At 37.2% G+C, this 17,000-nt stretch overlaps 2 protein-coding genes across 3 annotated transcripts in view; one reads left to right on the top strand and one right to left on the bottom strand.

Moving 5' to 3' along the window:
* The window catches only part of TSG101 (tumor susceptibility 101), a 49,255-nt gene extending 45,272 nt beyond the window's left edge, over positions 1 to 3,983 (top strand). For both annotated transcript variants that reach the window (XM_082476689.1, XM_082476690.1), the window contains 3 exons: positions 643 to 845; positions 2,120 to 2,359; positions 3,639 to 3,983. In XM_082476689.1, coding sequence (XP_082332815.1) covers positions 643 to 845; positions 2,120 to 2,359; positions 3,639 to 3,728 — 533 coding nt within the window. In that variant the 3' untranslated portion in view covers positions 3,729 to 3,983. The remainder of the gene's footprint in view (positions 1 to 642; positions 846 to 2,119; positions 2,360 to 3,638) is intronic.
* A 79-nt stretch (positions 3,984 to 4,062) lies between these two features.
* Positions 4,063 to 17,000, bottom strand: part of LOC309667794 (L-lactate dehydrogenase C chain) — a 63,558-nt gene continuing 50,620 nt past the window's right edge. Inside the window, exon 8 of the mRNA XM_082476774.1 lies at positions 4,063 to 6,969. The gene's annotated coding sequence lies outside the window, so the exon portion shown is untranslated. The remainder of the gene's footprint in view (positions 6,970 to 17,000) is intronic.

Raw genomic sequence — 17,000 nt, 5'->3', positions numbered from 1 at the left:
GTTTTATGTAAGACACTGATTAGGAAGGTACATTTGGGAGAGAAAAGAATCTGACAATAAACAGAATGTTATCAGCTGTTGAATTTTTTGGATGGCATTCTCTTTTGCACATCTGCTCTTTCCTGTTCTTTTCCTAAAGGGTAAAGGAGTAAAAGTCTTACAGAAGGGAAGCCATGTTAACCTGTATATTAGTTTAAGGAAACTGCCCATTCTCAGTCTTACTGGCCTCTAGAGTGGGTTCCTTCCTCCTTCAGCTTAGCAGTAAAGCCTGAAAATAGACTTGACCTGAATCAAATGTTTTACCTTGGTATAAATTTGTTGTCCCATTTGTTGGAGATTTAGGAATAACTGTAATCTGTAGGGATATAGCCTCTGCCTCATTGAGAAAATAGCTAATTGTTTGGGCTGTTAAGGCAAGAAAGTGGGTAAATATGGATTAATAGTAATCTCTTGCAGGGAAAGTATTTCTGAATCAACTCAGATTTTAAATGCTATGTTTTATGAAGTTGTGACATAAAATTTTTCTTTCCTCGCACTTTGAAAGTGTTGACTCATATTTTGTTCTGTTTTGTCATGGCTCTTGTGAAAGGAATAGAAAGAGATTGGGAAATAATCAAGTGTTTCTGCCTTTTTCTCCTGCAGGTCCCAGTAGGGATGGCACAATCAGCGAGGACACTATCCGAGCCTCTCTCATCTCAGCAGTCAGTGACAAACTGAGATGGCGGATGAAGGAGGAAATGGATCGTGCCCAGGCAGAGCTCAATGCCTTGAAACGAACAGAGGAAGACCTGAAAAAAGGTCACCAGAAACTGGAAGAGATGGTTACCCGTTTAGATCAAGAAGTAGTAAGTAACTCATTGAATAGTTGCACTATTTAGATTGAATCGTAGCCATGGCAAAGTGTTCTGTATGTACTGTGGTTACCCTGAACATTGTGGGTATAGTTAAGAGTTCAGAAAATTATACACGCCTTTAAGCATTTTCACATAGCTCCTCTACAGCTTTGTTAAAAAAAAAATGAGGCCTGTGGTTGGAATGTAGTCTTTGATTGGGGAGTGGATGTATTTAGAGGATTTTTGCTTGCACCTTCACCCCGGGGGATAATGTTTTGACCCAAAGGAGGACTGTTTGAGTGCTTGATGTTACCAGACAGTTACTAGGAAATAAGAATTTGAGAGAGCTCTAAGTCGTGATAAAGATCTGCAGACCCTGGGTGCAAACTTAAGGGTCAGTTCTTTTTTGTTTCCAAATGTTGTTTGAACTATATTTAAAGTATCTTTGGTGAGCCCTTCTAACTTAATAACCCATAGTGTATGCAACCTTTAGCTCTTAAGCTTTCTCACATTTTTATCAGACTGCTGTGCCCTGAAGAGTCAATGTAAGTCAGCCCTGTGACTTCTTTTGTTTAGTGATGTAGAGGCACTAGCATAATTTGAGTGCCAGCTTCACTCTTCACTTTCATTCCTGTGATGGAGAATTTGTTTCAGCAAGTGTACATTTTTGATGAAAGGGTAAAGAGTTATTAAGTGTTTGAGGGCTTTGGAGAAAGTGATTTGTATGTACACATTACTCTAATAAAATGGTTCTAGTGTGTAAAGTGAGCTTCTCAATAGCCAGCTATTTTCAAAAGTTCAGGAAAGTGACACCAGTACAGTTCAGAGCCTGCAACCACCACCTGCTGTATCTTGTGAATAAAATTCAACTGTTGGGAGTTCTGTGTGTTAAATTGTCTGTACAGACTGGGGAAAGTTATTCCTCTGAGGCAAATGCCCACTTGTTTTGAAAGAAGGACCTCCTTTATGATTTTCATGTAAGGAACCTCCTGCTGGAAAGTGTCCTGTCTGATGGCTTAGTTTGCAGTATCATTTGTCACTGGTAAGTGACAAGCTTTATCACTGCCACCAAAAGTGCTCAGCTCAGCATCTCCTGTTTTCACTCAGCATGCTAGAGCACACCTTTTCCTCTAACTTTGACTAATGTGGTACATGAATCTCATCCATGAGTTGTTTAAGTGTTGTTTTATTAGCAAGTCTTTCTGTGAAGTTGAATTGTAGATGTCTGACAGGCAGATAATTACAATTAGTATAAAATCATCATGCTTGGACTATTCTGTTTTCAGGCTGAGGTTGATAAAAACATAGAACTTTTGAGAAAGAAGGATGAAGAACTCAGTTCTGCTCTGGAGAAAATGGAAAATCAATCTGAAAACAATGATATTGATGAAGTTATCATTCCCACAGCCCCACTATACAAACAGATCCTAAATCTGTATGCAGAGGAAAATGCTATTGAAGACACTATCTTTTACCTGGGAGAAGCCTTGAGGCGGGGAGTAATAGACCTGGACGTCTTCCTGAAGGTATGTCTTCCTCGCTCTGCTTTCCAGGGTTTTGGAACATGTGTTTTAGAGACACTGACCTTGAAAACCACAGATCAAGAGGGTTTCTCTGTAGGAGATGGGTTAAAATTCTTTGTCTTTCCAAAAGAGAGCAAGTGAGATAAATGGCCGTGAGCAGTGTCTTCCCACCTACAGAGGGGGCTGAGAATCATCTGAGTAGGGGAAGAAAAGTGGGCTAGTGGCTGCAGTTCCCCACCCAAGATAGCATCAAGCTGAATGTAATCCTTCTCTCTTACTACTGTGCCTGGGTGGATCATGAGGTACAGTCAGATTTCCATCGATTCTTTCAGGTCACATCATTTAAACTGAGATCATTGACTGCCCCACCCTTAGTGTTTTTGTTTTTTTCCTCTGTTAATTTTCTTAGACTTGCATAGTTTTATACCTGTTTTCCGAGATCAAACAGCCTTGCGAAGTATTGGGTTTGCCCTGCTGGTTATAGAGCCCTTCTGAATAAAGGTTATTCCAGGCTTAATGCTGTTGTACAGACATGAAGATCTGTAAGCCAAGTTTGGCTACTTCTCTCTGTTGGGTCATGAAGAGCATGGCTTTAGGAATAATAGCAGCCTTTGGATATTCAATACAGCTGCTGCTGATGCTTCAGTGCACATGCGAGGCTGGTCAGGTTGCTTGCTGATCTTGCCTATCTTACTATGAGTGTGTGGCCAAACCACTCTTGGACCTGGTGCAAGCACATGAATAGCTGGGACCTTAGAGAGGACTTCCTTTCTGTACACTGTCCCCTGCTTGGGTGGCATAGCCTAGGGAAAGATACACATGGAGAGGCAAGAGAGGTATGCTGTTTGCCAGGCACTGGACAAAAGCTGGCCTTGTGCTATACTCATCCTTGCCCTTCCCCTTTTTTAGCCAAGTGGGGACAAACAGTCACAGTTTGTACAAAAGTTTTTTGTAACTTTTGTTAGGATCACAGTACAAGTTTCCCTGCCATCTTGGTTGTCTCAAGTGCAGCTTGAACTCCTGAGCCAGATCCTGCAGTGTGGTGCTTTCCCTGTGAAGAAGGCCTTTGTAGGGTCTCAGAAGACTACTTTCCTTAACACAACCTGCCAGCATCAATCCAGTGAGTTTAAAAAGCCACATGTAATAAAGTATTGGCTCCAAAGGAAAGTTGATATGAGTTTAGGTTCTTAGCTCCCACCTAGGTTACAAACTGTCTGATAGTTCATGCCTGGGCCTGGATCAGAGCCGGTCTAAACTGTTGAAACTTTTTCCCCCTTCACAGCATGTACGTCTTCTGTCCCGTAAACAGTTCCAGCTGAGGGCACTAATGCAGAAAGCAAGAAAGACTGCCGGTCTCAGTGACCTCTACTGACTCCTCTGATACCAGCTGGAGATTGAGCTCTTCTAAAGCATTCTTTTCTTCTCTTCCTTTCTCTTATATCAGTAGGTGCCCAGAATAAGTTATTGCAGTTTATCATTCAAGTGTAAAATATTTTGAATCAATAATATATTTTCTGTTTTCTTTTGGTAAAGACTGGCTTTTATTAATGCACTTTCTATCCTCTGTAAACTCTTTTTGTGCTGAATGTTGGGACTGACTATGCTAAATAAAATTTGTTGCATAATTTTTCTCTTTTACTGAACATCTTTAGGAAAAATATATAAGAAGCTCGGCTTCTAATTTAGCAAAGTATAATATCCATCGTGAGTTGAAATTTAGCATTATTTATCCTCTAGCATATAAAGTGAATTCTATTCAATATGGGATATAATAATACCACATAGAAATCTAAATTTTCAAATATTTGAAATTGAAGGATTTGAGTGACTTTTTTTGTGAAAGGTCCTGGGTGGTATCCTCCTACCAGTTCCTGCCTAGATTTGTTTCCTTTCCAGGCCTGACAGAACCATAACTGTTTTCATCAAGAAAGGAGCAGAGTGGTCAGTACCAAGCTACACACCTGAGAATTTATATTAACTAGGCAAGATGGTCTGGCCACAATTAAGGAGGAAGGTACAGTGTACACTGCCTCTCTGCATTTACTGTCATCTGAAGTCAGTCTTTCTGGCGAGTGATTCTGTAGTCAAGATTGTGGCCACCCATCCAATGATCTACATGTCCTATAAAGCTTATCTAGCAGAACAGAATTTTCTCTGTCAAAATGAGAGAGCTAGAAGGTTCATGAGGTTATAAAGAAATGAACATTCTAATTTAAAATGTTTTAAGGTATTCAGGGAGCCAGGCAGCCTACTCTATACTTCTCCCAAGAGAAGAAAGACCAATTTGGTCTCACTCATCACTGAAGAGTTTGTATAGTTTAGATCTTTTCTTAGAAAATGAAAATCTACTTGTAAAAATTATCAGAATAGAAACTAGCAAGGCTTAATCTAGTGTTAGGTTTGAAGCTAACATTTAAATGAGTTATTTTTGTGTATACATTTATTTTTACATGGTAAAGGAAGTTACAGCTTTTTTATAGCATACAAATGAACACAGGTTTATCAGCCAGCCGGAACGAAATAATTAGCATACACTTGATGAAAAGAATCATGGTCTCTAAACACAATAAACACACATCATACATTCTTTTGGACCAAATGGCAACTACATATATAATATACAAGGCAAGTACTGGTACATCAGAGGTACCAAAATACCTTATTTGATGCAGTGACTTAGAAATTATAAAAAATAAGTATCATCCAACATTTGAATGCTAAATAAAAGAGCTGAGGGGCTAAATAGAGGAGTCACTCTTCCCTCCTTCTTTTTTCCGACTTTTAGGAATTTGAGTTTATTCAAAAGTTTTACGTATTTAATCCTGTAAGTAACTACTATCTCTCTTTCGATAACTTCAGAACGGTAGTTTTAAGCAACTTTAAAACTTGCGCTCCTTCTGAATTTCCCAGAGAGTTTCTGCACCCTTTTTCAGACAGGCCTCTTCTGCAGAGGTCAGCTTTACCTTTATGAGGTCTGTAATAACATTCTCTCCCAGGATACATGGAACACTAAGGTATATTCTTCATTTATTCAATAGTGGCCCTGAAAGTAAAGACTTAAAAATTATTCCTTTCTCTTTTCTTCTAACAAAGGTCTGCAATATGAGAAACAACAGTTGCTGGGTGAATTGAGTATTTAACAGATTTGTAGTATGAACTGTAGCAGAAAAAGATACAAGGAAAGAACAATTTGAAACAGATGACTAGACATATTTATTGTTCAAAATCATCTGCCATCTTCCCACATAGGCCCCAACCTCTTGCCATGTTTGCTGGGACCAACCCTCCTTTTCCTATCTCCTTGCCCCTAAACCACTTCCTATCAGGGAACCACTTCAAAATTCCTATTACTTTATTCCCAGGGATTTAATTCCATTTTACTTTACCTTCTCCCATTCAAACTAGCAAAGGGATCTTATCCAGGCCCCAACTTCCCCCTCCCCAGGAGACCAACTGCTAATACTTTTGTGATCAGTGCTTCTTTCTTAGGTCTCTTCACTGGACCTCATTGAAACTGTTTGTTAGAAAACAACTCAAAATGTGGCAAGACCTACCACAGTGGTTCCCAATGTTACTAGATATTTGTAGAGCTAGTTCACTCAGTTAAATAATAAAGATGCAATAAGACTTTTATCTAATAGAATGTATAAGAAATACCACACTAGGTCAGGACAGAGGTCTACAAAGGTAGGCCTCTTCCTCCTCTACCACCATCCCTTTGTCTCTGTCTCTTCAGCAGCAGCAGCAAAGAACAGATTTTAGGAAGAGAGGTGCTTCCACAAGATCAACTTCAAAAATTTTCATCAATTCTCTTTTACATCTATCTTATGTTGATATTAAATATTTTTTCAAACATAAACATCCTACCTTACTCATGGTGGAAACTGGATGCACTCCTAAGATTCTTCAGAATACTTTGTTAAATCAGCACAGATAGGGCAACACCCCATTTCTTTTTAATCACCTCACAGCCACTGTGGAGTTGGAAGAAATCATGAACATAAGTTAATTTTAGAAGAAATACTTGTCTTTGAACATCCATATTATGGCAGCCTGACAATGCCACAAATCTGAAATGTTTCCATCAATAATTTCTCCTAGGCATTTCTTATAGGAGTTGGTTATGTAAGGTAGGAAAACAGAGTTAATGACGGTAAGTACAGAGATCCAGAAGTTAATGTGAAATCAATTTTACTATTAACAGTAAAGAATATATAGCAACAATTAGAAAAAATATATTGTCAGTTAACAAGTGAGTGCCTGCTATATGGCAGATACTGGGTTAGGCTCAGCAGTGAGTGAGACAGACTTAGTCCCTAACTGCTTAAGAGTTTATAATGTGAATATGATCACACCAAAATAAAAGTAGAAGTGCTAAGGAAAGAAAAGTCCGGCAGATACAACAACATATACTTAAAGGACCCAAGTCTCATCCCTCTGGCACAATTCAGGCTTACAGCTAACTTCCAAGGTACTGAAAATACAAAACATACTACCTGGCAACCACTACTTTGCAGACATTTTCCTCCTGCTCAGGTCTTTATCAGTTCCTTTATCTGAGTTCAGAACCTTCGGAGAGACCGCAGCAATGTTCATTCCACAACACACAGGAACTAAGAAAAAGATACCCCCAAATCCATTCATTACATAGTATTATATAACAGGTTGTTTTTTTTTTTTAACCTTAGCAAAACTGTTACAATTGCCCTGAGTGGTTTACAACTAGGAACGCTCAACAAAACTATCAAAAATTCAGATGTCTAAGCCCCCTATCCCAAATCGGCTAAATCAGAATCTTCAGGGATGGAGCCCACAATTCTATCGTCTTGGCAGAGATTCTCCAAACAAGAAAGTGACAGTTTTGAAATTTTCAACTATAAGTTTTAACTTTTATCACTTCAAGTCCTTTTCCATAGCCAGGGGTTTGTATTAGATCAATTTCAAGGGTTCTTAGCCAGAAGAAAGTAAGATAAAAAGGACTGCTATCATATTAGCACCCCTCCTCCTCTTCCCTTTAATTTTCTCCAGTTAATAGGAAGAATTCATGTTACCTGAATTACAATACTGACCTTTCTGAACTAGAGTATCCTAAGTTAAATGTAAACTACATCTTGTTACTTAGCGCTGTGTTAAAGTCTTATAATCTTAATTGTACATATATGTAGGATTGTAGTAACATTCTCATTTTTTTCAAACTTGTATTTCTGGTAAGTTATTTTATTATAAAAATAATGTGCTAAAAATTAAAACACTACTAAAAGGACCTAAAGTAGAATAAAAGTCCTTTCACCCAGGAGGTATTTTACTTTATGATTAAATATATGATCTGAAATATATTTCAGAGAGTGTGCACAGCTCAGTGGTACTCTTAGGCTTACCACTTGAGTCTCTGTGCTCTAAAAGGACAAACCATGACAGCTTTCAGAGTGGACACCAAGCCTCTGCCCAGTCAAGAAATGGAAAGGGGCAGTGGCCAGATTACAGCCACTCCCAATAACTACAGTTTTGGGGAAATGCTCTTAACTTCCATGCTACAAAGTTAAGATACCCACTGAGAAGAAAAAATTCAAGTCAGAAAAAGTTCTCACTTTAAATGATAAACTTTTTTACATTTATCTAAATTAAAACTAAGTCTGATGTTTTGTTGGGGGGAAAAAAACAGTTCTCTATCCAACTCCAGTTACACCATAGTTTCAACAATATCTACCCAACAGAAATAAATTATGACAAACTTTTGTCGCTACTTTGTATAGACTTTTGTGCAGAAACACACACATTCATTCATGCCATTAAAATTTAAACACAAATCAATATCCCTTATCAAGTCTTTCTTTGAAATAATTTTTCTCAGAGAATAATCCATTTAGAGCAAAAATCTTAGTTAAGGGAAACAGAGAAACAAGTATACATGGAATGTAACTGTCAGGCAAAACATAATCAGGCCTTAGTCCCACTAGGCAAGGGAAGAAAATTTGGCATAGTCTGATGTTTTGGGTATGTGAACTATTTTAAACATTATTTTATCAGAATTTTTTTCTCATTGAATTTAAAAAGTGGTAACTATTAGCCAGAAAGTTAGTGCAGATACAGTAATGGCAAACAAGAGAATTTCAACAATAAAAAAGCATTACTAAGGATACACAGAGATACTACATAATATATGAAACAATCCAACAGTACATAATAATCATGAACTTAGATGCAACTCATTGAAATGGCCTCAAAATATATTGGAAAAAAATTGGGAAACGCTAGGTGGATTTGAGTAACTACCTTTATCAGAAACTGACAGATCAGTAATAATTAATTAAAAATTTGTAATTTAGTAAAACTAAACCAAATCAATAAGTGTGAATGGATATAGAAAGATCCTCCAATTAAGTCTATTCCCCCCCCCCAAATACATAAAGGAACATTTACAAAAACTGTATTAACTAGGTCACAAAGGAAGCCTTAACAGATTTCAAAGAGTGGATGTTAACCCGCATTTCTCTGATCTCAATTGAGCTATGTTAGAATCAACCACAATATAACAAATTTTAAAATGTTTCAAAGCTAAAAGCATACTCTTAACTTGCTGAGTTAAAGAGAAAATAAAACTAGGAATTACAAAATACTTATACCTGAATGACAATAAAAGTGCCACAAAACAAAACAAAAAGTGGTACTTACTGTTAAGTTTATATTCTTAAATGCATTTTTTTAAAAACAAAAAAGATCAAGGATAAGAGTTACTAACCATAAAGTAAAAGGAAGTTTTAAAAAATAAGCAGAAAGTAGTAAGATTAAAAACATCAGTATCAATAAAATAGAAAGTAATTCTTGGGGAGAGGAGGACTAATAAGTTAGAGGAATATCTAGCAAAACGAGGGCACAATGTCCCCAACAAATAATATTAGGAAACAGGAGAGGTAAGCAGAAATACAGTAAAGGTTTAGAAAGTCATAAAATATGAAACACATGCCAGTATAAAACTTGGATGAAATGGACAGCTAGAAAACTTCCTAAAATGACTTAAGAAGAAATGGAAACTCTGAATAAACAAATTACATTAATGAACTTTTAACAAAAATCTAGCCCCTCACCCTTTCAACTGTTTTACAAACAAGTTATATCAAAATTTCAAGGAACAGTTTGTTCTTATGCAACCTATTTTATTAGATAACAGAAAAAATTTTTTGGTGGGGATATAGTAAAACCTTGATACCGAAACTGAGCAAAAGACCAGATAAAAAATAGTAAACTCATATTATTTATTTACACAGATACACAAGTACTAAATAAAATATTAGCAAATATACTTAAGTGGGGTTTTTGAAAACTACTTCATGACCAAGTAAGTTTTAGCCCAGAAATGCAAAGATGGTTCAATATCAGAAAATCTATTAATATATTACACTATGTGAGATTTAAAGAAAAAGATCATTTGAATTGTACAAAAACCTGATGAAATTCCAAATCCATTAGGGTTTAATAAAAGTAAAACTCAACCATCTAAGAAGAAAAGGAAACTTAACCTAAAAAGGTATCTATCAAAAATCCAAAACAAACATCACAAATAATGAAGAAAATTTAGAAGTATTTTCATTACAGTCAGGAACAAGACAAGGATACACCCACTATCACTGTTTCTATTTAACATCTTACTGGAGATCCTCCTAGCCAATGCAATAGGACAGGAAAAAGATAAAGGTCTTAAGTATAGAAAAAAGGCCTTATTTGGAGATGGTAGGTTTGTCTCATAGAAAATGTCTGGTAATTTGTAAACTATAGAAATTAAAGATCAGAAAGAAAACAAGAAATAACAGAACTTGTGGGGGACCATTAAACACACCAACATGCGTTATAGTAGTACCAGAAGGAGAGGAAAGGAGCAAACACATTCAAAGAAATAATGGGTGAAACTTCCCAAATATGAAAAACATTAATCTGCACATTCAAGAAGTTTAAGGAACTCCAGGTAGGATATACTGAAAGGGATTCTTACTTAGACACACCATAGTTGAACTGTCAAAAGCCACAGAAAAAATATTGGAAATAGTAGGAGAAAACAGACTCACTGCATACCAGAGAACCAAAATAAGTTAACAGCTAACTTCTAATCTGAAGCAATGGAGGCCAGAAGACAGTTGAATGACATTCAAAGTGCTGGAAGAGAAACTCAACCAAGAGTACTATATGTAGCAAATCCATATTTCAAAAATGAAGGCAGAATAAAGACATTCCCAAATAAATAAACATTGAGAGAATTCACTGCTAGCAGCCGACCTGCCTTACAACAGATACTGAAGAAGTTTCTTCAGGCTGAAAGGAAGTGATACCACGCAGCAATTCATACCAACATGAAGAAAGGAGCACTGGTAATAGTGAAATATAATTTATTTATATAAATGTGTGTGTGTGTGTGTGTGTGTGTGTGTGTGTGTGTGTGTATACATACATACACACACATACACCTACCTCTTATTTAAAACACAACTGCATAAAACTATATAAAATTTATTGTTGGGCCTACAAGATATACAGATAGAAGGTATTTGACAATAACAACCAGAAGAGGAAGGGAAAGATACTAGAGTAGAGCAAGGAAGTGACACCAGACAGTAACTCAAATCTAGACAAAGAAATGAATACCAAAAGTGAAAAATAAGGTTAATATAAAAAAAATTCATAAATATATTTTTGTCTTCTCTTAGCTTCTACAAAAGACTTAAGATTATATAAAGCAATAATTATAACACTATTGTTGAATTTTTAATACGTATAGACATATACAACAATAATAGCACAAAAATGGGCGAGGGATTGATGCTACAATGGAGCAAAGTTTCTATATTTTATTGGAATTAAGTGTGCAAAAATGTGAAGTACATCCAGGTACCTTAAGCTGATATTGTAACTCCAAGAGCAACCACTAAAAAAAAACCTTCAAAAAACATAATTTAAAATTAAATAATTAAAATGGTACTTTAGAAAATGCAAAAAAAGACAGTAAAGGAGAAACCAAGGAACAAAAGAAGACACAAGACATACAGAAACAGCAAAATGACAAGGCATAAATCCAAACATATCACAGTAACAGTAAATGTGAATAAACAGTCCACTCAAAAGGCAGAGATTTTCACACTGCATAAAATGAGATCTAACTATATTGCTCACTAGAAGAGACACACTTTTTTTTTTTTTTTTTTAGTACTATCTGTATTTTGGGGTCATTATCCTATTTTAATTTTTTTTTAATTGAAGTATAGTTGATTTACAATATTGTGTTAGTTTCAGGTGTACAGAAAGTAATTCAGATGTATATATGTATTTTTTCAAATTGTGTTCCATCATAGGTTATTAAAAGATATTGAATATAGTTCCCTGCACTATACCGTAAATCCTTGTTGCTTATCTATTTTATGTATAGTAGTTTGTATCTGTTAATCCCATATCCTTATTTATCCCTCCCTACCTCCCTCTCCCCTTTGGTAACCGTAAGTTTGTTTTCTATGTCTGTGAGTCTATTTCTGTTTTGTAAATAAGTTCATTTATATCATTTCTTTTAGATTCCATATAGGAGTGATATAATATTTGTCTTTCTCTGTCTGACTTACTTCACGTAGTATGATATTCTTCTAGGTCCATCCATGTTGCTGCAAATGGCAATACTTCATTCTTTTTTAGGGCTGAGTAATATTCCATTGTATATATGTGCCATATCTTCTTAAACGATTCACTCAGTATGATAATCTCTAGGTCCATCCATGTTGGCATTATTTCACTCTTTATTTCATACATACACACACACACACACACACACCACATCATCTTTATCCATTCATCTGCAGTGGATATTTAGGTTGTTTCCATGTCTTGGCTATTGTAAATAGTGCTGCTGTGAACATAGGGGTGCATGCATCTTTTCAAATTATAGTTTTCTCTGGATATATGCCCAGGAGTAGAATTGCTGGATCATATGGCAACTCTATTTTTAGTTTTTTGAGGAACCTCCATTCTGTTTTCCATAATGGCTGCACCAACTGACATCCCCATCAACAGTGTAGGAGGGTTCCCTTTTCTCCACACCCTCTCAACATGTTATTTGCAGACATTTTAATAACAGCCATTCTGGCCGGTGTGAGGTGATATCTCATTGTCATTTTGATTTGCATTTCTCTGATGATTAGTGATGTTAAGTGTCTTTTCATGTGCCTGCCTATTGGCCATCTGTATGTCTTCTTTGGAGAAATGTCTACTTAGGCCTTCTGCCCAATTTCTGATTGGGTTGTTTGTTGTTTTGTTATTGAGTTGTATAAGCTGTTTTTGTTTTTTTTTAATTTTATTTATTTATTTTTATTTATTTATGGCTGTGTTGGGTCTTTGTTTCTGTGCGAGGGCTTTCTCTAGTTGCGGCAAGCGGGGGCCACTCTTCATCGCGGTGCGCGGGCCTCTCACTATCGCGGCCTCTCTTGTTGCGGAGCACAGGCTCCAGACGCGCAGGCTCAGTAATTGTGGCTCACGGGCCTAGTTGCTCCGCGGCATGTGGGATCTTCCCAGACCAGGGCTCGAACCCGTGTCCCCTGCATTGTCAGGCAGATTCTCAACCGCTGCGCCACCAGGGAAGCCCCGGCTGTTTCTATAGTTTGGAAATTAAGCCCTTGTCGGTCACATCATTTGCAGATATTTCCTTCTGGTCCATAGATTGTCTTTTTGTTGATGGTTTCCTTTGCTGTGCAAAAGACTTTAAGTTTGATTAGGTCCCATTTATTTATTTTCGCTTTTATCTCTATTGCCTTGGTAGACTGACCTAAGAAAACACTGGTATGATCTATGTCAGAGAATGCTTTGCCTATGTTCTCTTCTAGGAGTTTTATGGTGTCATGTCTTATATTTTAGTCTTTAAGCCATTTGAGTTTATTTTTGTGTATGGTGTAAGGCTGTGTTCTAACTTCACTGATTTCCATGCAGCTGTCAACCTTTCCCAACACCACTTGCTAAAGAGACTGTCTTTTCCTCACTGTATAATCTTGCCTCTTTTGTCATAGATTAATTGACCATGTGTGTGTGGGTTTATTTCTGGGCTCTCTATTCTGTTCCATTGATTCATATGTCTGTTTTTGGGCCAATACCACACTGTTTTGATTACTGTCGCTTTGCAGTACTGTCTGAAGTCTGGGAGGGTTATGCCTCCTGCTTTGTTCTTTTTCCTCAGGATTGCTTTGGCAATTCTGGGTCTTTTATGGTTCCATATAAATTTTAGGATTATTTGTTCTAGTTCTATGAAAAATGTCATGGGTAATTTGACAGGGATTACATTATATCTGTAGCTTGCTTTGGTAGTATGGCCATTTTAACAATATTAATTCTTCCAATCCAAGAGCATGGGATAGCTTTCCATTTCTTTGAATCATTTTTTGATTTCCTCTATCAATGTTTTATGGTTTTCAGCATATAGGTATATAGGTCTTTCACTTCCTTGGTTTATTCCTAGGGGTTTTTTTTTTTTTTTCTTTTTTTTTTTTTTAAATTAATTAATTAATTTATTTATTTATTTTTGGCTGTGTTGGGTCCTCGCCTCTGTGCGAGGGCCCTCCCTAGTTGTGGCAAGCAGGGGCCACTCTTCATCACGGTGCACGGGCCTCCCACTATCGCGGCCTCTCCCGTTGCGGAGTACAGGCTCCAGACGCGCAGGCTCAGCAGTCGTGGCCCACGGGCCCAGTTGCTCCGCAGCACGCGGGACCTTCCCAGACCAGGGCTCGAACCCGCGTCCCCTGCATTGGCAGGTGGACTCTCAACCACTGCGCCACCAGGGAAGCCCTTCCTAGGGGTTTTTTTTATTTTTATTTTTTTATCTTATTTTATTTTTGGCCATGCTGCGCGGCATGCGGTATCTTAGTTCCCGACCAGGCATCGAACCCCTGTCCCCTGCACCCTGCCCCGGGCCAAGGAAGCGCGGAGTCTTAACCACTGGACCGCCAGGGAAGTCCCGGGTTTTTTTTTAAACGTAATTTTAAACAGGATTTTTTTTAACTTTCTCTGATATTTGATTGTTAGTGTAGAGAAATGTAACTGATTTCTGTATATTAACTTGTATCCTGCTACCTTGCTGAATTCATTTGTTAGTTCTAATAGTTTTTGTGTGGTCTTTATTATTCTCTACATAGAGTATCATGTCATCTGCAAATAGTGACAGTTTTACCTGTTCCCTTCCAATCTGCATACCTTTTATTTCTTTTTCTTGTCTAATTGCTGTGGCTGGGACTTCAATACTACGTTGAATAGAAGTGCTGAGAGTGGGTTTCCCTGGTGGCTCAGTGGTGAAGAATCCGCCTGCCAATGCAGGGAACACGGGTTCGAGCCCTGGCCTGGGAAGATCCCACGTGCTGCAGAGCAACTAAGCCCGTGAGCCACAGCTACTGAGCCTACGAGCCACAACTACTGAGCCCATGTGCCACAACTACTGAAGCCCGTGCGCCTAGAGCCCGTGCTCTGCAACAAGAGAAGCCACCGCAGTGAGAAGCCCACACACCGCAACGAAGAGTAGCCCCCACTCGCCGCAACTAGAGAAAGCCCACGTGCAGCAACAAAAACCCAATGTAGCCAAAAATAAATAAATAAATAAATAAATAAATAAATAAATTTATTTTTATAAAATACAGTAATTTGGCTGAATATCACAACCTAGATTTCTGAGCTCCAGACTCATAATCAGCTACCAGCTACCTGTTTGATATCTCCTCTTGAGTATCTTTTCAGATATCTTAAATTTAACATGTCCCAATTGGAAATCTTGGTTTTTCTCCCCTAAACTCAACACTCCCTCCTACTTCCTTCACTGACTCCCACCTCCTTGAAAGCATCACAATTCAGATAAATGGAACTACCATCCAATCAATCGCTCAAGGTAAAAATCCAGAAGTCATTTTTTACTCTTCCCTGTCCCTCACTATACAAAATCTGTCAGTGGTCCTGCATGTTTTATTTCCAAAGTATATCTTAAATTTGTCCACTTTGTGCATGCACCAGTGAGGAGTCTAGTACAATCTTGGAGGGTCAGTCAATAACGTATTGTGCTTTCACTTCAGCACCCTCAGCAATCTGGAAAACAGCTCAGATATGAAAGTCTTTAGTTTGTAAAACTTGGATTTACACACTACGATTCAGCAAATTATCTTTTCATATACGCTAGTATTTAAAGAAATCTTCATTATGGTACACACACTGATTATGCAAAATACATGTTAAATTAACAAAACAGGAAGCGATTCTGGCTATATCGGTAGTTTAGAGTTTAATACCCATTATTTTTCTCTACCAAGTTACTAAACGCACCCCCACACACACAAAAAATTATTATTCACTGAACAGCCAAAATAAAGGTGACCTGGATTGGAAACAATAATCACTTTGCAGTGGAGACTGTGTTAGATAATACTGGAAATCATTAATTTAAACATGGACACATTTCTCTGGATTAAATTAAGGTATGTTTCTCTTTATCTGGCCTGCACCTGCTGTGATAATCACTATGTTGAGTTTGCAGTGACAAAATAATCTGGGGAAAGATTGGAATAGAAAACATTACAGGAGAAAACATCTAAAATTTGAGTACACGTTTCCTGTTCAGCTCAATCACCACACTTTTTACTAAAGAGTGAGCTCCCTTAGATCTTCTACTATGCCCATAGCACTCTTAATTTCAGGAAATTAGTACTAAATTTTCCTTGTACATTTGTTTTAACAACCTCCTAACATACATACCTCTTGCACTTTATAGAATAAAAGGTCAAAATGAACATTGTTCTGGTAAATGAGAATGTTTACTTAGAAATAGATGTGGTATGAAAAGACCCTTGAACAGGGATATATTGGTTCATTCATTTGTTCATACAATTACCTCCTGGGAGCCAAGTAAATAAAGTACAGTAGTTAAGAGCTTAGGCTTTTGAGTTAAAACAAAGGGATCAAATTCTTACTCCATCACTTTTATTTAACCTTGATGTGCAGGTGCATCATCTGTGAAACATCATAGAATTGTGCTGAGGTTATTAAATAAAATAAAGTGCTTTAGCTCAGTGGCTGGCACAAAATGGGCAATCAATTAATGATTACTGTCATGATAATTACTATTACTGCTGCTCACAGGAACTCACTCTGGTGCTGTAGAAAGCCCTGTAGACAAATTAAGTATAACCTAATGAAATCTGAACATGTTATGAGACTACAGGGTAGGGAGCAACCAACTTTATAACAATTGGGGAAGTCATGATATAAAGATATGATTTTCTTAGATATTTATTAATGTACTATTAGAATATTTATAGTATTTAGCTATGACAGTAACCTTTGCTGGAAAAAATATTTAGGATTTTCATGAAAGGGCTGCCATGTTACAGACCCACTGTCTCACCCATTAATTTGCCTTCATCAGCATCCACAAAGGCAAGTTCATCACTCAAGCCCTAACAAGACATTAGTCAAGTGGGAGAGGGGGGCGTCTGGATTAACTGGAGAATGAAAGAAAATTCTTATACTGGCAATCTATATCTACCTTATGAATTACCAGACTCAGGGAAGACATAATGAATCTGTTCAACATTTCATCATGATATAAAAGTCCAAACTAGAAGAGATACAAGCTACAAGGAGGAAAGCTTCA

This window comes from Balaenoptera physalus, assembly GCF_965194825.1.
Source record: "Balaenoptera physalus genome assembly, chromosome: 10".
In the NCBI taxonomy this organism is placed as follows: Eukaryota; Metazoa; Chordata; class Mammalia; order Artiodactyla; family Balaenopteridae; genus Balaenoptera; species Balaenoptera physalus.
This window is presented reverse-complemented; position numbering and strand designations above follow the sequence as displayed.